General features: G+C 45.0%; 1 protein-coding gene across 1 annotated transcript in view; it reads right to left on the bottom strand.

Annotated features, from left to right (window-relative positions):
- The window catches only part of CFAP77 (cilia and flagella associated protein 77), a 61,496-nt gene that overhangs the window by 6,224 nt on the left and 28,656 nt on the right, over positions 1-26,616 (bottom strand). Inside the window, exons 2-5 of the mRNA XM_075578749.1 lie at positions 18,784-18,883; positions 17,881-18,103; positions 4,290-4,389; positions 1,799-1,900 (exon numbers count right to left, since the gene is read on the bottom strand). Of these exons, the coding sequence (XP_075434864.1) occupies positions 1,799-1,900; positions 4,290-4,389; positions 17,881-18,103; positions 18,784-18,883 (525 nt within the window). The remainder of the gene's footprint in view (positions 1-1,798; positions 1,901-4,289; positions 4,390-17,880; positions 18,104-18,783; positions 18,884-26,616) is intronic.

The raw sequence follows: 26,616 nt of genomic DNA, 5'->3' as shown, positions 1-26,616 counted from the left end.
TCCCAGACTGATGCCTACAATGCCGTTTTCACTCTTGGGAGTGTGAGTGCACACTGCCGCTCTGTTTTGTTTATAAATAGCCTCTTTTTTTTATTAATTATCTGCGCCATTGTGTCCTCTTTTTTTTCTTTTTACCGTGAGCCATTGGAACACCGTATTCACTAACCTGTCCCTTGCTGCAATGGACACGTGCTTATTTGAGCATTTTAACATGTTAGTGCAATTCTTACGCCATAATATTTAGTGTAGGACAGCTAGCTATTTCTAATGCCTCCAAATAGTTCACCGACATCCAGCGCCATGTACCATTCTGTGCCTCCCTTTCACTATAAGACGCACAGCTATCCCCAAAACGAATCTTCCCAATGTCTCTTTAACCATGCACAGCCCATTCCACCCCCTTTCTCGCGCTGAAAGATGCACGGGCGCAGAACACTAATTATTTCTTCTCCGTACCTGTCACCTTGCTGTTCACTGCTACCACTTTGCACCTCTCCATCTCTCACTTTACAAGAGTCAGCTGCCTACACTATTTCTCTCTCTAGAAGACAAACAGTGGTCTACCTGCCTCTTTCGCCCTTTCCTCCTCGGTATGAGACACTTGGCTTTTCCCCCAGCTGCTCAATGCAAGCAAAAGCCCCTCTCTCATACAGGGGTGGCTGTGTTCCTTTCTGCCCACCTGCCTGACACCTAACAGCAGTCAGATTGAGTGCAGATGTATATAGGTGTGCGGTGAGTCACTCGCATGCCCGACATGTCCCATGCCTTTCTCAATCTGTTCCCTGCAGTACACACAGCAGTGGTGACATTTCATGGCTAGTAAATGATTACTGACATATGTTAACAGAACATGTCAAGGTGGGAGAAGTCCATGAAAGAGCACCATACTTTATCACTGCAAAAGGTGCCGTCACAGTCACCTTGGCCTCTGCTTCCCAAAAATAAAAATATCCAGCTCTGTCCACGACCTTCAGTTGCCCTCATGGGATGCTGGAGTCCTGTGCAGGTTTCTGATCAATAGCCTGCACTAAAACATATTCGCTGCAGGCTGATTAAAGCCTAACCCAGGTACGGCTGCCAAATATGACATTTATTTAGATGGGTATTTTTTGCAAGAGGGTCTGAGGTTATTGCAACTTTCACGGCCAATCCCAAAGTAACACCAAGCGTTAGTAGGGAATCCACATAATATAATTTGTAAGCACAGAGGAGCGTGTGCTGCCATGTTCTTATGATGACAGAATACGTCATTTAAATATTCCTTAGCATTTGTCCCTCTATAAACTTCTCTAAATACATAGCCAGGTTGACTTGTCCCATTGATGAGATGTCACCTCCCCCCCCCCCTATACTTGTCATGAAGCTCAGATTTCCAATAGCCAATAAGAAGTCTTTAAAATGTGTCGGGTCATTGAAGCGTGTGATACCTTTGAATGAAGCATTCCTTATAATAGTAGTTGTACATGAGCTGTGAAGTCCTAACAAGTATACGGTGTCTGCCACAGATTTGTATTTGTAAGGCATGTTGTGGTAATGGTGGCTTACTGTTATCCGGTAGACTGGGTGGAAACCTTAACAGTACTGCATCAAGCATGAAACCTATTGAGCAGGCCACGTGGTGTAACCATGCTTCCGTACCTTACGTTGCCATCATGCCCCTTTGCTCCTAAGACCTAGGAGAACACCATATTTTCCCAAGTTGGAAACCTTATAGAGAATCTACAGCCATTTAGGGAGGATTGTCCCACCCCACACAACAAAATGACCCCTTGCATGTCAGAGTATTTTTGGAACACACCTTCTGAAAACGGGGCAGCTGCCAGAGTGGGGCTGGGTCTGCGGGCGGCTGGTACCGCCTGAGCATTGAGGTCCGTGTGTCCTTCACATCCCCAAGCTTGATCTGTGGGTGGAATGGAGACATTGTTAGACAGTGGGAGCTAAGAAACAGAGGAGGTAACTTACTTTGCCAGGTAGGTCCCAACAGGACTGCGGTGAGGGGCAGAAGTGTGATGCTTCTTGATAACATCACATTCTTATTCACAATCTCTCTTTAACCCCTCTGCTGCCAGAGGGGCTGTCCATGTCCGCTGTACCATTTAGCAGCATCGGGGTTAAAAGGATCTCCTTTGTTTCTGCTCTTGGAGCAATAAGCCCGGTTTAATATTTGCCCTACAAATACTTCTCTCCCTTGTTTAACGGGACTAGTCGGAAATGAAGCAGAGGACCACAACATTATTTGGCATCGGCACCAACGATCATATTTAGCTGCCTTAGTAGTTGTGATTGTGTATGATTGTGTAGTCAAACACCACGATCCGTGGATACCTCCGCTCAGCGTTTGCTGTCTTTATACATGGAAAAGAAGTTCATGTTTTTGTCACCTATGGAGCCATTTAAACCCTCAGGTCTAAAGGTGTAAATGGATGGGGGAGATATCTTTAGCACAAGAAGAGGTAACCATGCCTGTGCTGCTGAACAAGTCATTGATTTGCCCCATTTTGCATCCCTGAGATGCTTCGCCTGGTTATTATTTTCTATGTTCCAGACGCTGATATAATTTGTGTTTGAAGCCCATTAAAAACACGGCGGGTGTGGCCTCCCTTAGATATATCCAGAGGCATTTATATTGACTGGCGTGGTGCATATTTAGAATGCCACTCAAATTGAATGGCGCTACTTCTTGAATTTGTCATTAGAGCAGATAACTGATTGGAGCAGCCGGGTTTCGCCTGAAAGTGACAGGTGTATTTAAACCTTCGCTGCTCACGAACGAACTACCCCTTTTAGCGGAAGAGGCACATATGATAACAGGGTCTTCCTTCCCAGCTAGGAGAGGTGGGAAGCAAAGTCTGAGTCACTGGGGCAGCATGATGAGGGGCTTTACTTTAGGAGATAAAGATGCTTCCTACCTACAGGGATACTGTACATAATTGTAATTAACCCCTGCACAGCCACATAGCACTCTGCCACTCTCTCTGGCTTAGAAGATGTTCCAAAATGCAGGCATTTAAATGCTCCTGAATAATTACTTATTACTGGGGGGGTGGGGGGGGTGAGAGAGGAATGTTTATAAAATCTATACATTCTCAATCTTTTGTTCCTCACTTTTATCAGGACTGCCCGATATAGGGTTTTTTTTTTTTTGAGAAGGGGTTAAATCAAGAATTCCATATCAATATTATCCTCGCTTATTTATAAAGTTCCAACACATTCCGCAGAGTGGTCAACTACATCTATAAAGACAATGTCCTCAACCGCGTCCCAGCAGCCTTTCTGTCAACAGCCAAGTCTTGAACAGAGAAGGTTGGAGGCACAGCAGAACCTGACATCGGGGCATCTTCTGGTGAAGGACTAACTGTGACCTGCACCGGGAGACCAGTGTGTTAAAATAAAATGAATAGAAATAAAAATATGTGCAGCGCTTCTGCTTTCGAAGCTCAGTCTGGACAGCCCATATAGAGACTGGTCCGAGACTAGTGTTAAATTGGGAGAAGGGAAAACTGTCAACATTATAAGAGTCTGCACCGTGGGGGGTATTGAAAGGAAGCTGATCTGAAGGGTCACTGCTTTAAAGGCATACTCGGCATTGATATACTGTTCTTTCTCAGGGGTGGCAAGGAAATGGTCTCCTGAACATGAACTGCTGCTTTATGCGAGGCACTTGTCATAATAAAAAGAAAAACTCTGCATTTTCTGGTGGCAATAAGTAATTTCTGACATGCCAGCCATAAACTGGCTGCTAATTAAACAAACCGTGTATTCTTGCACTTAAGCCATAAAGCATAGTATGCAGAGGCAATAAACACCCTTGAAAATTGGTCATTACCATATTAACTCAACTCTTCCCCAAGCCATTAACATAAAAAACAGTCATTGGCTGCTGTTAAACGTTATTTAAATATCACAGCTCTTTGCAAGGAAAAGATTCCGTGTGCAAGTGAGACACAAGGCAGAGTCCCAGCACGGACACTTTTCTCCTAATATGTATTTTCTAGTGGTATGTTGCCTTCTTCCCCCATTATTCCTTTCCCCAGCCAACGGTTGGCATGTGACGCGCCATTGTACCCAATGTGAAAAGTGGGCACCATTACTTTTTCCGTTCTGAACTTGCAATTCTACACAAGGAAAAATAAAATAAAAAGAGACTCCCTTCTTTAAAAAAAAGGAAATATTGTATAATCCTTTCTACAAGAGCTTTACCCCTCTCAGTAACACTATGATTTGGATGACCTTCGATCGCTGTCCCCAACCTACTCTTCTGCATTTCACAGACTGTGCATGCAACGTACTTTCTCCTTTGTCTTGATCCGAACGGTCTGCTTTGCCTGCTGCTCCACCCACAGATGCTGGTACTTGTTCTCAAGGAGGTCAAAGATGGGTGTTGAGGGTCTGTAATAATATATATATGAAAAAAAAGCAGATTATATGTAAGAAGGAGCCTCCTTGAACCATGAGCCAATTTGAAAAATTCCATATACACACACAGCATCTTATCCTGTAATTAGGCCTACGCTTTGTAGTTCTAAAATATTTCCCCAGGAAAATTACCTCTCGTTTTCAGGTATGTCCCGGGCACACAATAAGTGTTGGCAACATGACACGTTGCCGTTACAAACATGTTTCAAGCAGAAAGACAGGAGGCGGATATTAGAGACTCCGGTAAATAGGACTTGTTGTAGTACAAGGCCTCGGAGCCTTACGGAGCACACTGAACCGTTCTCTAACATTATAAGGGAGGTAGCTGAAAAGGGTATATTTTTTCTACCTTCTCCCTGGTAACGTCACCTAATCCCGGTACAAGTCACACAGAGATCCAGAGACCTTCCTTATTTTTCTCCAATAATAGGATTTTTTCTTACATGTTGGCTTTTATATTCTTTCATCCGTGCAAATGCCAATCGTTTTTTTTAATTCCCATTATCCCTGGATTAAGAGCAATGGAGGCATGCAAATGACAACAACGAACCTTGTAATTCACCTGCACTTGTATGGATATTTGTGGTACGTTGTGAATAGCGCTCAGGATTTGGGGCCTGTCACTTTTAACTATGTGAATCCTGTATTTGTGCCACACGGAGCAGTGCTATATGGTGCTATATGCCCCCCCCCCCCAGCCCCTTACAGATCAGAGACAGTGCCCTGGAATACAAAATCCTAGCCCTCCACGCCCGTGCCGCTCTGAGAAGCTGTTCCGTGCCTTGAAGAGGAACCTGTTTCTATTGCTGTAGGAAAGCAATGGTGCATATGCAAATAGCAGTGTCTTTCCCTAGCTGGCTCCTTCACCCCTGTGGTGACTTTTATTACTTAATTATTGTACTCCACATGCAACAGAGGCAACCTAATCTATAGCTGTGTTATTCTAATGATGCAGGGGGGAAGGTAACATACAGAGAAACCTCCAGAGGCTTTTTGATGATCGGAGGAGACATCCTTCCTCTCCGACTACCAGTCACAAACATTGCGTGCTGCAGGGATTTCAGCCTCGGAAACTTCTGTTTCTCAACTAGCTGCTGCTATCAGCCGTCCGGCATAGGGCATACAAGATATGAGATCAGCTGGTGCCGGTATCTTTGTACTCTCTCTACAGCTTATATCAGAGCTTTTCAACTAGCACCCCAAAAGGACGGGATCCTAAACACATTTAGGAGTAGAAGGGCCACAAGGAGTATACCATTTTGGATGAATGTAAAGACCTAGAAATAATAATAACTTTATTTCATATAGCATTGTTCTCCCAATGGGACTCAAAGCGCGTCACAGTTACAGTGTAACGCGCGGTATGCTGCCCGTAGGAATGTTGCACACACAGTCCCTGCCCCGTAGAGTTTACAATCTATGTGTTTGGTGCCTGAGGGAGATAACGTGACTTGCCCAAGGTCACAAGGAGCCGACATCGGGATTAGACCCAGGATCCCCGGCTTCACACTCGTTATCAGAGTCAGTCCCTTTACTCGCTGAGCCGCTGCTTCAGAAATCAAAATGGTTACACACGTTGCAAGCATTTGTAACACCTGGACCTTCCCTGCCTCAGCTTACAAGCGGGGTTCAGTGTAAGGCTGCGTCCATAGGACTGCAGGCGCGCGGAGGCTGAGGGGAAGCAGGTGCTTTCCCTGGCCTTGGATCCGCGCGCCGTCCGGGGGCGTGTCGGGGGGGGCAGGCCAGTGACGTCACGGAGCTGGTTCGCCCCATTGGGCGAACCGCTCACGTGACCGGCCTTGCGCTCCATGAGCGCTTGATTTTAACATTTCAGTAAGACTTGCGCTTCCGCACGCTTGCGAGCCCCTGCTAAAGCCGCTCTCATTGCAGCTGCAGGCGCTCAGTGCCGAGCAAGAGCGCGCCTCAGCGGGTCAGCGCATTAGCGCTGACCCTGGACGCAGCCTAACAAATGCAATTAGCAGGTGCAGACAATCCTAAGGCCGCACCAAGGGCTTTCACGGGGCAAATTAGCCACACGAAGAGCCCTTTCCTGTATCCAAGGACCAAAACACTGACAGTGACTCTCACATGACCCCGCAACGTCATTTGACGCCAGAGACCAGGTAAAGGGGGGCGGGGGGGCGCGAGCAGGGTTGGGTGAGTAGGCAGAGGGGCGCAGGGGGAAAACTTTGCGCACCCCTGGGGAACCAGCTTCACCATCATTTTGATATAACCAGCTCGGTATAATGTGTTCCTGAACAAACTGAATGCGTTCCTCTCGCTGTTTGATCGCCATGGACGCCATCGGTAGCCCGGGACGGTTTCTGGAGCGTACCTGCGCTGCTGCGCATATAGAATGGTTCCCTTGCTTAGCTTCTCAAGTGCGGTTTAGGGAAGGTGTTCTACTGCAGGGCGGCCGGCTCCAGTCCTCAAGCCCCACTCAACAGGTCAGGTTGAGCCACGGATTGAGCCGTCTGTGCTGAAGCTGGGACTGATTGAACCACCCTCAGCCAGGTTAACCCCTTCTCTGCTAGAGAATACACTACAGCAGGGGTCAACCTCTATCAACCCCTATCATCAAGACCCCCCCTCCAAACATGTCAGGTTTTGGGGATATCCCAGCTTCAGCGCAGGTGGCTCAATCAGTCCCAGCTTCAGCGCAGGTGGCTCAATCAGTCCCAGCTTCAGCACAGGTGGCTCAATCAGTCCCAGCTTCAGCGCAGGTGGCTCAATCAGTCCCAGCTTCAGCGCAGGTGGCTCAATCAGTCCCAGCTTCAGCACAGGGGGCTCAATCAGTCCCAGCTTCAGCACAGGGGGCTCAATCAGTCCCAGCTTCAGCACAGGTGGCTCAATCAGTCCCAGCTTCAGCACAGGTGGCTCAATCAGTCCCAGCTTCAGCGCAGGTGGCTCAATCAGTCCCAGCTTCAGCACAGGTGGCTCAATCAGTCCCAGCTTCAGCACAGGTGGCTCAATCAGTCCCTGCTTCAGCACAGGTGGCTCAATCAGTGGCTCAGTTGAATTTCTACAAATATTTCAACCTTTTGCGGTTTAGTTGTGCTTAACCGAAACACCCCAATTATAGTACTGTGTTTGTCTGCACCCCTGCTGGGTGGCAGTTCCTTGCATCTACACCCTTTCCACTAAAAAAAAATACTCTGGGATTTATTTGAAATAAAATAATGCAGTCAACGTGTACAAGTAGGCGGGCGCGACCAACAAATGAGGGCGAGAGGGAACTCTATCCAGAGTTAGTTCCCCTCCCCACCGGGGACCCGAGTTGGAGACTCCCCCATGGTGCGCCGAGCACGGGAGAGTACCTTGCCCACGTCACGGACTCCCCGGCCACATGCCCATTTTGTGGCGCAAGGGAGTCCGTGTTCCACGTTTATTTTAGTTGCGCCAGACTGCAGCTCCTCGTCACTCTTGAGGGGCCTCCTCCTGCAGTTCTGGTTGCACTTCTCCCCGCATCTGTTTATTTTTGGGAGCCCAGTATCCCGGGACAATAGAGCCAGGGACTAGTTACTGCGTAGTACGTTTAACTTTTCTGGGCTTTAGTTGCCCTCTCCATATCACCTCCATCGTTTCCCAGCTGGAGAGACCTGTAGTGCAGCGGTTCCCAACTCCAGTCCTCAAGACCCTCCAACAGGTCAGGTTTGCAAGATATCGCAGCTTCAACCTAGGTGGCTCAATCAGTCTCTGCTTCAGCACAGGTGGCTCAATCCCGAGCCACTGATTGAACCACCTGTGCAGGAGCTGGGATATCCTCAAAACCGGACCTGTTGGGTGGGGGGCGACGACTGCTTGATGATGGGAGTTGAGAACTCTTGCTGTAGTATATTCTCTAGCTCCAGTGGCAGCTGAATACCATATCATACTGTAGATACCATCCAGCGTCTTGGAAGGGAGAGGCACCAGAGACCCTCCATAAAATGGAAATTATCATCCGAAAGCATTAAACTGACACCTTCCCTACGACTGTGTGCGCGCGTGTGTATGAAACCTGACACTTTGGATTTGTGTGCATGCCTCGCTCCTTGCCAAATAAAGCCCCGCCGAGAATAGAAGGGGTCCTTTTATGGCAGGTCATCATCATATCTGCCAGCTCATTAAAACTTTCGGAGGAAAACCAGAAACTTACGGAGAGGCAGGGAGCCATCAGAGGCTTCAGAGGGAGGGTGGCTACACGCTCCTTGAAAGGTGTTTGAGAAGCAAGCCTTGGGTCTGACAAACTGGATTTTTAGTATGCTTCTCCATTCACTGTGGGCTAAAATAATTGGTCATCAGTGACTACTAATTCGGTTCAGTAGCCAGAGGCAATTTTTTTCTTCCTAGGAAATCAATGACAGCACTGAGGCCTTTGCAACGCAATCCAGCTCGAGACAAGTCCTTATTTAGCTCTTGATAAGCTTTCCGTTCTAGACAGCTGTTTTGTTAAAATAACATTAAAATATCTACACAAGGGCGCAAAGGGAATATACAGTGTTCCCGGCGGATAATGACACAGAGGAGTTTAAAAAAAGTATGGTCGCAATCACTGTTGCTAAAGTTATTACATTGCTGCGACTTACTGGTTGCAAAATAATGTTGATGTTTTTTTTTATAACAAATGCCAACCATTTCTTATTCAACAGGATTACCTTTGTCCTTGTGATACTGGGTTTGCTTTTTTTCCATTTGAGAAAAACACTGAACTATTTCGTCTGGGGCCAATGAGAAATATAGTCACCGTTGAGGATTTTCAAAGATCTGCTTTCTAACTCCGTCCTGATCAGGAAATTGCTTCTTTCACAGTTAGGTGTGAGAAGATAATGAAAACTGTGAGCATTGTATACGAGCCGTGGCATTTGGTGTCAATGTGCGCAGGTCGTTGGTATATCGTAACTTATGAAACAAACTTAAAAAACATGATGCTACGTAACGGTGTGATGTTTAAAAAAAAATTGCAACTCCCATGTAGGCCGCGGAGATTTCCATCTTGCCATAACTAAATTGGCAAATAGAAAATCTTACGGCGTGTAGAAATATTCCACCCGTCTTGGAACACAAAGTGTCCTTTCTGCATCGGGTGGATCTTCTTTCTGTTCGATCAAAGAAAGCAATCGGGTTGTTTGGGCTTTGATCAATCTGGCTCTTTGCCTCAGCGGCTGGAAGAAATTGATAAATAAAAGCCCATAATATTCAGACCGGCCTAGTCTCACTCATCTGAACTACATGTCACAGACTCCCAGGATCAATGGTATTCTGAGCTCTAGAACAGACTCACTTTCTGCAGTCAGATAAAATTGCATTTTCTGAGACCAGAACTCCCAATTTCACTTATTTGTACCTTTGGGTCTCAATGTATTATACATACTCATTGCAGGCCCCTCAGGAACATTTGTTAATTATATCTACCACCTCCTCCTGCCTCCCTTCTTAGTGCTCTTCAAAAAGCTGTACATCATAAAGATATCCTAAAAAAGAATTGTATGGAACGCCGCATTTTATTTCTCCTCTACAGTATATGTCTTTTTTGTGGATGAATTTTTTTTTTTTTTTGTTTATACGGTTTTGATCCGGCTTCTTCTTCTGTAGCCCAATGTAAGCCGAAATCTAAATAATCTTTTTGGACTTGAACTCTTGGATGCTACCTACAACGTGAGCCCACTCTGGGGCTGAAAGGTCTGCAATGCTCGCCTTGCTGGGTCGTCTAACCCTGAATTAGTGAAGGTTACTTGCCTCCACTACCTCCCCTCTCCCAGCCTCTAACCCCCTTATTATTGATGACAATGAAGACACCTGTGATCTGTCCTCCTGTCTGCTTATGTCTCAGTTTAACTCAGCAGGAATCTACAGGCTGATTACAACCCAGGTACAAAGCAGCCTCATTCACCTGCATTGCCTGCATGCCCCATCCCCTTAATTATTCCCCTTTGGCTAGTGCGACTGTCTGTTCTAACAAGGGCAGAGCAGGAGGAAGTAACTGTTGTACTTATCCACATTCACGTCGACTTCTGTAGCTAATTAGGAAAAGGGACTGCTGGGATTTCCTTTGGGTTGTGTGCGTCTGTGTGTATATTTTTTTTTCCCCTCCCTTTTAATTGTTTGGGGTTTATGCATAAAAGAAGCCCAATGGCAGAGAAGGGAGATGCATTTAGCTGCAAAGTCGCAGTTTCTACATTTGTGTGAAAGGTCATTTGCAATTTGTTGATGTTTTCCCTGGGCAGGATTCAATTAGTGTTACAACCTGACCATGAACATCCTGAAATACTGGACTGAGTAGGCTTTGTAAGAAGTCATTTTTCTGAACACAGATATAAGGGTCATTTACATCGTTTATGTAAATAAACAGCGCCTGATTTATCAAAGGAGTAAGACGTTAATATTGTTGTTTGTTGATACATCAGCTCGTTCGTATCCCTCTTCCACCAGCTCTTCTGGAAAATAAAAAGGTGTTCTGCTAAAGAACAGACTCATGTGTAAAAGGTCGGTTATGTATTTCATAGGTGCAAACAGTATGTTGGATTGAACGACAAATGGTTCAATATAAGGTCGTGCGTATAGCGCCCGAAACGGGCGACCAAAAACATTCTTCTAACTTTTTTTTTTTTTTTCTGCAGCTCAGCTACTTTTTCTCCCAGCTTGCTCGGGGCATCCTTCACTGCCTGCGTTCACCCCGATTTCAGCTTTCTCAACTCTGGAAGCGTGTGAAGTAAAATCCCCCCTAAATTCATTTATAGCTTCTTGGATATTCTCAGAGTTTAGATCTATCATAGGCATCCATTCTTTAGCAACTGCTTTGGCAATCATTTCGTAGTCCAATTTCTGCTGGTTGTAATTAGGACTGCTGACCTTTGAGCTTTCTTCAGTTTGATTTGCTCCCCCTCCCTCAAGGCCGTCGGCCATCTTGTGAGTCATTCTTCTTATCTGTTTTCATCTGTTTTTCCTGCTTTTGGGTGTTTCGATTACACACTTCTTGTTTTTTGAGAGATATTTCTCCATAAACCAGGGGTCGGATGTTTCCCCTCCGAGGTGGTTACTTTTTTTGGGTAAATCTTTGCCATTTTTTTTGCCGATATTGTGCCATTTCCCAGGGAGTCAGCGGAGCTTCACTTGTGTGTGTCTCACTGCCTTGGCGCCATACCGGACGGACGGACGTCACAGTCCAAGCCTTTCAAGTCGGGTTGGGAAGATTTAAAGACATCGCCTGGGCGAGGTTTCCCTTTCATTTATAGCTTCCATCCCAATTTAAAACCTGGAGCTGTCGAGGCCTGTTCACGTGATCATGTACCAGATGGGAACCCAATGCCAAACTGTTACACAATGCTGCAAAATGTGTCCCTAAACACACTGTGGTCGCAATGCATTTCCAGCACGGTTTATCATTGAAGAAAAACCCTTCCATTGTGGCTGCACACTGATCTTTAAATGCCTTTTAATGATCAGAGATTAGCCGGTAGCACAGGAGTTAGTGAATAACCCCCAAAACGTGTTACTTTCTGGCATTCATCATATGATGTACAAGTTATCAAACATTGTGTTTCCTGTTCATCTTTATACAAATACAATACAGTGCGTCTTCATTTAACCCATTAACACACTGGTAACAGTTGTAATGGAGGTAGGTGGCACCTGCCCCCAGAGCTCACTCCTCCTCACCTTTTTAACTTGGGAGGTCTCTTCACTTTGCTGCAAGAACAGGACCTACTATGGTTCTTTCCCTCATACAGAGGTAAAAGGGAAGGGTTCACAGTTTTAGTGTTAGGACCTGCATTTTTGGTTATACCTTGACGTATGGTATGCAGGCTTATAGCGCTTTGGCCAAAGGGTTTAACTAAATAACCAAGTAATTATTATTATTATTGAAGTATTGGAACTTTGTACTTATTACCATATATGTTTTGTCAATCGGATGTAGCATTGGGCATCCCTGTCTTTTGTTGTACCCATTTAACCCATACATGAAATCCTGCTAAGCTTCTTTGCTATTGTTTATAAGGAAGGAACCAATCCTAGAGGAGATGATGTCGGTACCTTTATATACAGGTCCCTGTTTTAAGTATTTCCCAAGATTAAATATGGTTTCACTTCCACGGTCTTCCCTTAAATATTTACATTTTCTATTCCACCGAGTTCCCATCCGTTTTGCTGAAACCAAAAAGAGGATTTGTAAAATAAAAAAAAGTGTTCTCTCTGAAACGGCGGTTTCCGCTCTGAACCATGTGCTAATTTTCATTTGTGAGATACCAATCCCAAATGAAGGTTCAGGAGTATATACAAATAGGAGCTTGGATTTGCCATAGAAAAATCACTAAAGACACACACAGTTTGAAAAGGAAGGTTCTGCTTGTGGATTAAGGTGGGATTAGAACATGAATGTAACGCGAACTGCATTTTGCAGAGGATTTTAGAAAGTTATCCTTTAAACAGGTTATTTTTTTTAGGATAAAGTCTATATAGCTACCTCTTCCCTCATGCGTTCTGTACACTATTTTTGAAGTGGTATTTAAAAAATATTTTTTTTTAAAAAGCAGCGGTTCTAAATATTAAAACGGCTACACTTTTAACCACTAAAACGCAATTATTGCAAGGTTTTTCTGGTCTCTCTAGCAGCGAAGGGGTTAAATTCACATGATCAATTCCCGGTGTATGATGCAGAAAGGAGGGCAGGTTGGTGATTACACCGTACAGCCACCGTGCTGATATTCTGATCCGTCCGCTGCATCCTCTGTCACATCTCCTCCGTTCACACAAGGTAGCCCCTGTAAGGGATCAGGCGCAGGAGCAAGAATCCAAGAATGCTGATTGGAGCAGTCCCCACGAGAGCGACCAGGACGCTGGCACATACTCGTTAGCGCTGACCTTGGCATGGGTTCTGCTGGCTGATGGATAGGGTACCCAGCCGGACAAAGCTCTGGGGACGCCCTCAACGTATCCATTATTGTCCCATCAGCGCCTCCCATGACCCCTCCCAGCTCTGAATGCCACAGGCATCAGGAAGAGTATAAATCTATGTCTGATTGAGGAGGAGAGGAGGAGAGGGGGGAGAGAGGAGGAATGAAAAATATCCTTTTTATGACTCTTACAACAAAGCAGCCAAAGCAAGAGGGAGGAGGGGAAAGGGGGGATGAGGTGGGAAAGAGAAAATAGGTTAATTTAAAGACAGGTTAGGCAGAAGAGAAATTAGGGATTAACGCCCTCACCTCTGGAGAAGGGCTCTGATGCATGCATGCTACTTCAAAGTGACGTGTGTTTGGTGGGAAGAGTATGAAAGGGAAGGATATTAATATTAATAATAATAGGTAGTTGTTGATTTATTAGGAACCAGCATATATTTAAGTTAAGTATCAACTTATTTTTTCCATTGCTTTTCATTTCTCCCCTAGCAAATCCTTGGGGAATTAGAATGGTCGTTATTACAAAGTTCTTCAGGTTTTATCATCTGAAAACTGTAGCAGCTACTTAATAACAAAGTGCACAGATAGAGAGCTGCTTAATTCTATATTATGCTGCAACAGTTCAACGGTTTTATCGGCTCGCATGTTAAAACTATCCAGCATCTGGAATAATCACACGTCAACATGGCTCCCTATATTAGTGGCTTCCAACTGAAATTCTGAGGAACCCCCCCCCCCCCCCCAAACATCTCTAATAGCAAATCTGGGATCGGATGCATTGTAAATTCTTCTGTATTTGATTCCCTTTTCAAATGACCAGAAAATTGCAGGGAACCCTTTCGGGATGCCCGGGGAATCCTCGGGTTCCCGGGAACCCTGGTTGAAAAGCACTCCTCTATATAATATGGGCACTGAATTTGATGGCAGCAAAAAGGGAGCGTGCTCAGACTTGCTAGCTTGCAAAGTGAAGACAGACATGTATGGACATATGTTCACAAGGCAGAAGTGGCAATCTAACGCTGGCCAAAGCCGAGTCCACAGAAATCCACTTCAAGAGGATCACAAGGCGTGAGATTTGGACCTCCAGGTGTGAAAATTATCCAGGCAACTCTTTCTCAGATCTGACTACTGCACCAAAGTGGGCGGGGTCATTATCACCCTGCAGATCAGGAGCTGTTTATATATACCATCATACTTCAATCACCACATATATATATATGTCTTCTTTATGTGGTGATTGAAGTATGATGGTACAGCGGGGGTAAAGTGTACCCCAAATTTTTGTGTACAAACAGGGATGTCCTCAGTGTGACTCCTTTTCTATATAGTAACAGGGGCGCTCTCAATGTCACTCCTTTTCTATATAGTAACAGGGGGGCCCCCAGCGTCACTCCTTTTCTATATAGTAACAGGGGGGCCCCCCGCGTCACTCCTTTTCTATATAGTAACAGGGGGGCCCCCCGCGTCACTCCTTTTCTATATAGTAACAGGGGTGCCCCCAGCGTCACTCCTTTTCTATATAGTAACAGGGGGGCCCCCCGCGTCACTCCTTTTCTATATAGTAACAGGGGGCCCCCCCGCGTCACTCCTTTTCTATATAGTAACAGGGGTGCCCCCAGCGTCACTCCTTTTCTATATAGTAACAGGGGGGCCCCCCGCGTCACTTCTTTTCTATATAGTAACAGGGGGGCCCCCGCGTCACTCCTTTTCTATATAGTAACAGGGGTGCCCCCAGCGTCACTCCTTTTCTATATAGTAACAGGGGGGCCCCCCGCGTCACTCCTTTTCTATATAGTAACAGGGGTGCCCTCAGTGTCACTCCTTTTCTGCTTTTCTAATTATTCAAACTTACAGTCCCCCCTAACTCCCTAAAAGAAGACAGTGGAAGGCTCCCGTGGTTTTTTAAAGCATAAATATTGCATGTAAACCTTTATCAAATAAGGGTCTTCCGAGTGTTTCCCCCAACATCCAACTGGCCTAAAACCCCTACCATTTCCAAGACCATTTAAACCGCTCCCTTTATGGGCAGGACGCCCGCGTCTTTCCAAGACCTGCCACTTTGCACTAAGACGTGTGAAACCCAGCCAGATCCCTGCAGTGGCCATTTAACCCCCATTTACTAAGAAATAAAGCAAAATTGATGTTGATTTCGGTCTGCTTGGGGGATACTTTTGATCCATAAAAGCCCTCTTTGCCTGCAATTTGCAGCAGTGTGCTGTCACATCGCCGAGGCGCAGACCTGATAAAGATAAAGCTTTATGGCCGGGTGTTTGTGTCTAACAGCAAAGTAATGTAACATTTTCATTTGGCTGCAATTAATGTTAATGTTGGCTATGAAAATCGTCATTAAATACCATTTTAAAATCCATTCAATTTGCATATGCAAACCCCATTTGCTATCAGGTGTAATACACACAGCACTATCTTATCCTGTAATCTCAGAGTGCTTGCTGCTCTGGTCTTATTTTAAATGATTTCTCAGCATTTAACCCCAGTGCTGGTCCCTCTGGCAGATTTAGGAGGGGGGCGCCTAAGCACTCTGCGCCCCCCCTCCCCTTTTCTTCAGCTTGACTCAAACTTCATACCTCTTTTAGCAACAGCGCCACCTAGTGATGTAATAGAAAGGGTAACGGGAGCAGTATAAGGTCACCAAGTTACTCCAGGTACTTGAGACAGACTGTCAGACCCCACATTCATTTATTTTTTTTAATTATTGTTATTATTAGGTTTTTTTTCCTTCTAAAATAAAATATTAAGACCAGATAACATTGTCCCTATTATATACTATCTAATGCAGGGGTAGCCAACTGCAGCCCTCAAGAGCTACCAACAGGTCAGGTTTTCAGGATATCTCTGCTTCGGCACAGGTGGTGCAGTCTTTGACTGAGCCACCTGTGCTGAAGCAGGGATATCCTAACAATCTGACCTGTTGGTGGCCCTTGAGGACTGCAGTTGGCCACCACTGCCCAAATGGGTTACCATATCAAGCTCAGAAACCAGACCTTTAAGGAATACCATATATTATGTCTCCAAAAACCAGCGAGATTTGAGGGACCTTGGCCAAAAAAATGAAAAAGTACCGCCACCCATCAGTCAGACTGCACTGAATGTGTGAAGGGGTCCTTCATTAAGCTTCGCTAGTGGCATGATCACACAGAACTTCCCATTCAAATCAATGGAAGTTTCCGTGCAGTTTAATGAATACCCCCGTCAGGCTACTGATGCTAACTATCAGTGAGACTCAAATGATATCATTGAGGGTTTACAGGTGTGCCCTTAATACTACCACGATTCAGCTCACCAATGTGCTGGACAGCTGCCTTTTGGTATCCACTGGCTCCTCACCTTTAATGCCCTTGGAGTTGAGATGGCCATTGGTCTCCAGTGCTACCTGCTGCATGCAGGGTCTGCATGGGCATCAATGCTACTTTACACCCTCTTCATTTCATTGTAAAAGCATTTTTTTTTTTAAATTAACCTTCTCTTGTCCCTATAATCATAGTGGAATCTGCAATCTTGGATGACTTTTCCTCCAAAACTAAACTTTGAATTGCCCTTCTAAAAAATGTACAGTGTTTAATCAAATAGTTGATTCTTTGTCACCAGATGCCGAAGCCCGACGTAAAACAGCACACAGACAGCAGCCCTCGGAGTGGTTCCAGCCGCGCTGTGCAAACACTTCACACCTTGCAGTCCCATTCTGGAGCAATTTTTGCCCAATCGCTCACCTGGCCCTGCGGTTGTTCCAACTACAGTTTCTCACCATTATGCATTTATTAAATGTTCTCTTACATTCATTTTCCCCTGATGAGTAACAGCCCACCCTCATGGGCTCTTTGCTAAAGTGCTTATGCAACATGCGAAATGTTTTACCGTCACATAGTTGGGTCACTTTGAGCTGGGGACCTTTTGCCAACAAGGAGATTTAGATATGTGCAGGAGAACTACACGAGAAGCTGCAGGGGAAACACAAAGTTCGATTCTTCCCTGGTGAGAAACTCCTTAGAGGCTGGCATCTTACATGATCTTTGTGTCTCTGGGCTGTTAGAAGCCTTTTAGATACCAATTGTGAATGTAAGGTCTGAAGCACCGCAGGAGTTGAGCTGCATGACATAAGCTCTTTGCTTTTAAGGGCAAATAGGCCTATTATATCTTTGCCGTGTCCCAGGCTGAGACAAGACCCGAGCCCATGCAGAAGAACAACTCCTGGGGAAATTAGGGGCTGACTTAACTTTTTAGACTTAAATAGCACTAAGCATTCACACCAGTAGGCTGCAAAATGGTTCTTTAAGGACTACAATTGTACACCAAATGTTTCTTTCCTCACCAGTAGATCCAAAACAATTCCATTATTTTTCTCTTTTGGAACTCAGAGAAGGAATCAGTCGTACGCTACATGGAGAACTTACATTTTTGCACATTTTATACAGTGTACTTATGACAACCTGTCTTGATCCGTAGGCTCCTTAATGGCAACAAAGGGATTTGTAATATATACCAACTCCGAGTTTACACATTCACCTCCTTACAATACTTTTACTGTACTCCTACACTTGTACACTAAATGCCTTTATTTAATCTTTTTTACCTTGTGGTGATCCCAAAAGTCATATTTGGAGGCAGCCGCAGGCCGAGATGTTTAATACGTCCCTCGTTAACCGCTAGCCAGATTTGGTGGGTGTTGCGGTAAGTTTGATGCTCGGCCGCAGTGACGAGGCCGGACTTCACTGCCTCGCGGTTTAGAGCCACAAAGTTGCGTTCCAGTTTCCTCCGCCGAGCTCTGGCCTCTATCGCCTGCCAGTGGCCTATAGCTGCGAAAGGACAGGAAGGAATGTGACGCGGTCAGTCACTGGTCCACTGGCACTGCTTCAAAACGTCTAAAGTGAATCACTCCCATGGGTTTGGATTAAAAGGTCTCCAGTTCATACATTAAGCTACAAATCCATGGCGACTCCTACATTCTTAAATCGGTCAGAATTTACAATTCAGCAGGTTGTGTGGACGAATGAAAATGATGCTATTTTAACAAAGCATGGTTTCTAAAAAGTTTAACAAAGTATTAATTCAGAATCGGGTCGGTCTGCAGACCCGTGGTGCCGACATATGGCTTTTAAGAAATCGTGTGTAGCTCTAATGGCAACAAGGCACTGCAGAAGTAGAGTTATCAACAAAACCACCTCTAGGCTTCATCCATAGTGCAGGCTAGGACGGCAATGTAGTAGTGCATGCGCTACAGAGAGAGCGGAGCTACGCAATACAAATAAGTTTGTTTTTGTAAGCGCGACGCCGGGGAGAAGGAGGAGCACGGAAGCTAGCGCGTTCCACTATGGACAAAGCCTTAGAGTTAGTTAGTTCTATGGCCTATGCAGAACATTCTGTCAGTTAAATGCGAAGATGTTTCAATGGCAAAAGTCTCATTTTCAACAACTAAAGCTTCCCTGGCAATGAATATAGAACTAACAGTGATTCCCATAAGCCTGATGTAACATACCTTCAGCCACTCCCCCCTCCTTCAAAGAGGTATTCTGTCCATAGATAAAATCTGGCCCAGGTAAAGCGTAGCATGGTCTCATGGTTTTCCCAAGTTCAGACTGGAAGAAGAGGGATAGGAAAAAGACATTAAACGGCAGCCATCCTTAAATGTTAAACCATGTTGTTAACAAAGTTTCAGACGACCCAGAATTGTTCCTTATAAATCACACTGAAATTGCGACTTTCATATTGCAAAATGGAAACTGGTGTTTCTGCTCATCGTGGAACCTTCACCAGAGAGAAGGTAAGGAGTGGCAACCACATAACCATAGTGTGGTAGGTAGAGATGTGGGGGGATGTCCTGGTTTTCTTCTTAATGACCAAGTTTGTTAATGAAAAAATTAAATTAAAGTGCCAAACACTACGTACCCCTTTGTGGATCAGGACCTTTTTTTCCAACCCTGCTTTTCATCATTACCTCTTAGCATACAGTGCTTCCACTTCCGCCAAGGATTCTGGGAAATGAATACAGTGTGTCACTGTAACATGGGCTTATCACTGTTTGAGAGAAAATGCCTATAAATCCAGCAGCGAGCTGGTTAATTGCACACAGGCAATCAACCAGACTCCACCTGGCTGATTAGGACTCTGAGAAAAGCCTGATGTGAAAAACAGGAAAGAAATTTTCTTAGCTCACATTTGGGCTGACAGAAGGAGAGCAGAGAAGCCTGCACACAGACACTGCCTTGAGCACAAAGGCTGTGCTGAGATCAAGATACCCAGAGACCTATATTTCCTGGACACATAGGACCCAGGAACCTGCCACAGACTGACATGGAGGACAACCTGCTTAAGGTACCTCCTGAGACTTTGGGGTGATAGGCTGGTAATGGGAATATCCCTCCAGTCCTGCAGATAGGGTCTGGGGAAGTAAGTTAGTCCTTACAAAGGGATAGGGGTTTGTTATGTTGTTGTTTTTTGTATGTTTTGCCTGGATAAAGGAATAGGCTCAATAAAGCCTATAATTTCACCCAAATCGGTCTCCATTATATGTACCTCTGCACACATCTCTTACAGTCACCTTTTGCTTCCAATCCATTTTAACGTGGAGTTCTATAAGCTTATGCCTGCCGTATCACACAGTTATCCAACACAGCCTGGGTTAAAAAATTGCAGAGCCAGTAAACCTACCCCCAGACAGCTGTTTTTGACCTTTTGGGTCTCATTAGTGAGAGGCTGGTTATAGTGGCTGAATATATACAAAGTTACATAGTAAATGAGCATGAAAAAAAGATATGTCCATTTAAGTTCAACTTTTGTTAATTGGCCGTGATACTCATCCTTATATTTCAACTGATCTAGAAGGAGGCAAACACAAGTTGATGCATCAATAACGGTGTTACTCTGCTTCTCACTATACAGGTTATACAGGAGCCTATTTATGCACAAGGTTGCTCTCTGGCCTTTCAAGCAAGGAGATGGTCAAGAAACCAGTGATATGATTATCATGCACAGTGAAGGTATAACCATAGAACGCTCCCGTTCCAATTGATCTTGATGTGCAAGATGCTAACAGACTCGGAGATGTTTTTAACAGTTATCTGCACATAATGGAAATTACCCAGTGTCCTTTGAGAGAAAATCCTTTAATTAAATGTGCCTTTTCTGTTAGATTTCCCCTGGGTTCAAAGGGTTTTTCCCATTTCCATTGGATACAATGTAGAAGTAAGAAGAACATGGAACCTTCAGAGGGATATCTCCCAATGCCTCAGGCACTGAACACTAAATTGTAAGATCTTAGGAGTAGAAATGTATTTTTAGTTCACGGTTGAGGTGCCCTTACTCCTGACACCCACTTGTGAAGTTGGGCCATTGTGCTCCTGCTTGTACAAAGTTGCCAGACAACATGTCATGTGTGTCAGTGTCTCTCTCGTCAGATCAACGTGTTGTGAATCAGAACAATTACAATGGGAAGAAGTATCTGCATTCAGAATGAGTGATAATCTATGAAGGATGTTAATGCTAGTGAAGAATGAGATGAAAATGTGCAAGACTTGATGGGCCTGCAAATTGTGTATAGGTTTTAAACATCTGGGAGGTGACCACATGAAACACCCTGGGAAAGACTAATAATCCCTGATCGATCAATGGGACATAATGCTTGAGAAGGAGAATCTCTGTAATGGCATTTAGGGTCTTTAAACAAAAACAAAACACAACATGACAACAAGGGAAGACAATCATTGCCTTTTATTTAGTTTTCAAATGAACTCTCTTTGTCTATTGGTGTGTGTTTCAGTTGTGTGCTGTCTGTGGGATTAAGTAAGCTCAGTTCATTGCGGTCTTTGCAAAGCATCTCCATGGTGAAGTCTTTAGGGGATTGGCATTGTCCCCAAACCATACGGGATGCAGGGAGTGGTGCCCTAGTCTGCACTGGGTTCTTTTCATCCAGATAGCTTGCAAGGTTCAATGGTCAATATGAGTGAGATTTGCCGGCTCGGAATCAAAAGATGAATTGATAATGGGTTGACTATACCTTTAACGGGTGAGCCTCCAAAGAAACCCATGAGCTCTTTGATGTTATCCACTATTGAGTGAGACTCATTTTAAAATGAGTGTGACTTGACATATCTGCATACAGTAACGCCTACACTCTAGCTTTTAATTCATTCTGGAGGCCTATTTATAATTCATAAAAATTGCATTTAGAAGAGGTTTCACAGTAGATTGAGGGTGTGCTGTTCCAACTTTGTGAATTCTGGGACCACTTGCAAATGGTTGTCAACTTAAAGACCTAAGGAGCTCTAGTGTGCATAATGGGACAGAAAAGCATGCCTATATATATATATATATATATAATTAAAAAAAAAAAGTACAGTCATTAGACCAAAGCCAACTAACTGCTTGGCTCTATATAGTTGGTTAAATATAGATGACTCCTGTACACATTGTTAAACAACCCTTTTAAAGACCATATTTGTAGAATCTCTTCTTCCATGTGTGATGTGATGTTTTAACTCTTGTTTCTGGACAGCGGGACCTCCCCGTGTTCCAGTCCCACCTTTCACCCGAGAGACGCTCCCTGCAGCACATATGCAAGTACCTGTTAACCCCTTTGCAACCAGAGAGGCCTGCAACGCATTGGAGAGAAGAGATGTCGATGCCCCCATCTATTTGAATAGATGCAAATACACCGACGACACGTTCCTTAACCCCTCCACTGCCAGCAATGCATTGAACGAGTTTGCCAATTTACTGCTTATGAGTTCAGGCACAAACAACACCCCAACTAACCATCTTTGTCCCATCCCCAGGTTCTGCCTCCCCTTCACGATTTAGTCTGTCACAAAGCTGTTTGGCTGCAATACAGAACAGTCTGACAGCTGTCTCCATCAGCACACAGCTTCATTAAACCTCATTAAGATGTCATCTCAGTGCCTTGTTTCCCTGCCTCTCAGCTCTAATTAAAACCAGCTTGCACTCCTTCCTAGGCAACCCTTATTTTCTCTAGGCACCTTCTGGAAATCATCTTCCTTTTTTTTTTTTTTACGACGCAGGCTCACAATAAAGGCCGGCCTCTTAAATATGGTTTATGTGACCTGCTCACAAAAATGTGGCAGAGTTGCCTGCAAGTGCCCTTATGCAAATCATATAGGAAGATTACCGCCGTTCTGAGACGCAGGGATTTAATTAAAGATCCCTGTGCAGTTTCACCATCAAGCAGCTCCAAAAACTGCAAAAAAAAATAGCGCGTCTTAGACTTGGTGTACTGAAACCGGACGGCGATTTGTTATCCTTTTATTTATATGGTGCCAACGTGTTCCGCGGCGCAGTACAAATGTGGGGATAAGGACAAGAACAAAAGAAACCCATACATACAACTTAAAACATAATGAAAAACAGTAGGTAATGAGATCCCTGCTCCGAGAAGCATACAGTCTAAAAGGAATGGGAAAGGGATGACATAAGGATTTTTGGGGGGCGTATAAGGTGTCAGAAACCATAGACTTGTCAGGAGGGCTCTGCGTGAGCCTCTTTTGAGGGAACTTTTGAAAGTGTGAATGGTGGGGGGGTGGGGGGGAGGGAGACTGATGGTGCGAAGTAATGAGTTTCACAGTTGGGGTGCAGCCCTGGAGAGGTCTTTGAGGTGGGAGAGGAAGAAATGAGGGAGGAGAGCAGCCAAAAGGTCATGAGCCAAGCAGAGACTGCATGTGGGAGAGTAGCTGAGACTAAATTGGAAATGCAGAGAGGACAGCGTCATGGAGAGCTTCATAGGGGGGTATGGGGGAGCTGGTGTAGGGATTGGCATAGTGAAGCAGCAGACATAAAATGGTTGGTACAGTAGACGAGTCAGGCAGCGGCAATTAGGATAGACTGGAGGGAGAAGGCAGTCGGAAGAGGGGGAAACCGACTAGGACCAGGTTACAGTAATTCAGTTGGGATATTAAAAGTGCACGAGGTAGAATTGGAGAGGTACTGGATGTGTGGTATAAACGAGAGGGAGATCTCAAGTATGGCACCTAGATACCAGCTTGAGGTATTGGGAGGACAGAAGAGTTGTCTATTGTAGGTGAGAAGTCAGGGGGCATAGGATTGGGTTTAGAGGGAGGGATACAACAATTAATTATATATTGGATATGTTTTGTTTGAGGTCGCAGTGGGACATCAGGGACGACATAGCAGAAAGACGAATTAGTGACAACAGAAGTCTGGAGAAAGAGAGTTCAGAAGAAGATGTGCAAATTTGGGTGTCATTAGCATAGAGCTGGTAGCGAAAGACAAACGACTATCAGTTTGCCCAGGGAAGTGGGATATAGGGGAAAAAAAGTGGTTCTAGAACAGAGCCCTCTGGGAACACCAACATTGAGTTGGAGTGGAGAGAAGGAGATGCCAGCATAGAAACCCTGAAGGAGCGGTGAGAGATAGATAGGACGAAAACCAAGAGAGGACAGTGCCTTGAAGGCCAATGGTATGGAGAGTATGGAGTTGGAAAGGGTGGCCGAATTCTTTTTTTCTTCCTTATACACCTACAGTATGTCAGAGTTTGAAACAAAACATGATCTTTTTATAGGCCATTATTTCATAGCAGGGAAGATAATGGGAGACAGTAGCCATACGGCCATTAAAATGTACTGATTTTGGTCTGAACCATATGTGGCAGCTTCTGACTTTTTATTGCTATTGGATTTCAGAGGGGGAAACTGATGTTTTTAGGGGTTGTCATGCAGAAGAAGCAGGATTTCTACACGATAATAAAAGGGGGAGTTTATGAGCCTGTCTGTAGGGCAGGGGCGGCCAACTCCAGTCCTCATGGGCCACCAACAGGTCAGGTTTCCAGGATATCCCTGCTTCAGCACAGGTGGCTCAATCAGTCCCAGCTTCAGCACAGGTGGCCCAATAAGTGGCTCTGTCTTTGACTGAGCCACCTGTGGTGAAGCAGGGATATTCTGAAAACCCGACCTGATGGTGGCCCTTGAGGACTGGAGTTGGCCGCCCTAAGTTCCCTTCCTAATGTAACGAGAAGTGGGTGGGTAATGCACGATTAGCAACGCCGTAACTTTTCATTCACTCTGGTGGAAGTCCTCACATTGCCAAACAGCGTGTTACCCTGCCTCTCCCCATATTGAACCAGGTGGGCTATGTGTCAATCCCAAAACGCCGTCATGCCTGCCCAATAAAAGACTTGTGTTACACGGATGCGTTTACCATCGTGCAACAGATTCACTGCGCTCTCTCAAAAAAGAAGTGTGGGCCTGATAAGGCCCTGCTACTCCCTCCCCTGCGACAGCGGGAAATCAAGCCCTTCACTGTACGTGATCTCGCTGTGCGGCTCATAAGATTTATCTGCCACTTGGAAGTTTGATTGCTCTCCTCCAAAAACAAGGTGAGCCACCGCCACGAAGAGATGCCAGTAGCGGACACAGAGGGGCAGCAACTCAGCCCCACATAGAGGGAAAGGAGAGCTAAGGACTGCCTAGTTGTAACCGCTGTGCTGCCAGACTGATCAGATGGTTCACAAAGTGGTGCACTTACGTGAATGGAATACTCGCCACCGGTGTGCAGCAACAGTGATCCCGGCGATGAAGCGGTAACACTTCCCCCCCCCCCCCCCCCCCCGACAATCCAAGGTGAATGAAAAAGTGGCACTCGTGTGGTCTTGTGAAAAATGGTACAAAGCTTTATTGGAGGGTGATTGACATTTCGGATCCAAACCATCAATCACCATGCAACAAAAGTATGTACCACACGAGTGCCACTTTTCCATTCATCTTGGACTGCCAGGTGGGCCAGCACCCCATGGCTGGTCCTTTTGCTAGCACAGAAATTAATAACGGAGGGACACAGGTAGGGAGGACACGTGATTCTTGATAGCTCAAACCAGGTCAGATTTTTTAAATTGGGTTGGGAAACGTAACCCCTCTCCTTCCCCCGAAAAATAGCTGCCTTCATTTTCACACTATATGAGTTTGCTCGGGTCCTCAAACTCCCCCCGTGGACAATCTAATGGGCTAGGATCCTGCGGGTAATACTTATTTATAAGTGGTGCTAATCCTGGAGATCCAGTACGGTTTCTTCTGGTGGCTTAGCATCACTTAGTGTTTCTTCTGGTGGCTTAGCATCACTTAGTGTTTCTTCTGGTGGCTTAGCATCACTTAGTGAATATAGCCCTTGATATTTCAATATGTAAAATGAAGATACAGTCACACGACTCCCACAGATATAGCCACGGGTGCACGCCCAACACCCTGCAGGTGTGTCCGATGTCGAAAGAATTGAAACGGCAACCCAAGAGGTCTTGTTCAAAATAAGCACATGGATTTATTGAAAGGGGGTAATAGGCGGTTCGATCCGCCACTTGGTCTTTTATCAAGATCTTAACCTCTGGAGTGCCGTTTGTTTTCCCTTTGATGGGTCAACTCTTTCGACCGTGATATTTTAAGACAGGAGACCCTGACGTGAGTATGAGGTTGGACGGAATGACAGTGAGGGAGACCCCTTCACAATGAGGCGGAGTTCAGAGACATGCCATTGAGTGCAAGAGAAGGGTGGGGGGTATATTGGGGCAGAATCTGACATTGGAAAGATGTCACAATTAGGACTTCAAACTTACTTTTTAAAACATTATACTGAAGACACTGTGACTAGTACTTGAGTTACAATGTGTGCCGTTGTTCCTCCTGGAATAAATATCTTCTTATCCTGGCATGTCCAAAAACAAAGACCTCACCATGTGCACTGTTCTCGGTCAGACTCGCTTTTATTTAAATAACAAATCCTTGCTTAAAGCTGCTTAATTACACCAAATTAAATCTACGTCTTGTAATTCATTAGGTGAGGCTTTTTTTTTTTTTTTTGGATTACAGTTTTGCAAATTAGTTTCTGATAAAAGGCTGACAAACTTTGGACTATTCTTATAGGAAACCATTTCAATCGTCTCCTTTATTAATGCTCTCAACATATTTGCCTTTTTTTTTTCTTCTTTTGGTTCCTGGTTCACTTGAACATCTTCAGCCAGTTCAGATTTCTAAACTAGGGTTGGCCGTGTTAAAGCCCTTAACGCACTGAGGATTCTCTATTAATATAAGTGACCCTTTGCCATGAGACACCTTCCAGCACTGAGACACACCTTATGGTCTAATCAAGTGAATGGACCATAATGGGTCTTCATGCATTGGGTGGCATCCTACAGTACTGCTTAGTAGTCGTAGGCCAAAGCATTTATGGACTCAAAAACCTTGCGGAATCTATTCTTGCGTTCTAGATATAGATGAACACACTTGGGGACCCCCCCCAGACCCCCAGGTAGGATTTGGTGAAACCATGCGAATGCTAAAGAGGAGCCGGAAGGTTC

The sequence above is a fragment of the Ascaphus truei genome, chromosome 21 (genome assembly GCF_040206685.1).
Source record: "Ascaphus truei isolate aAscTru1 chromosome 21, aAscTru1.hap1, whole genome shotgun sequence".
Lineage (NCBI taxonomy): Eukaryota > Metazoa > Chordata > Amphibia > Anura > Ascaphidae > Ascaphus > Ascaphus truei.
The sequence above is the reverse complement of the archived record's forward strand: the minus strand, read 5'-3'. Positions and strand labels throughout refer to the sequence as shown.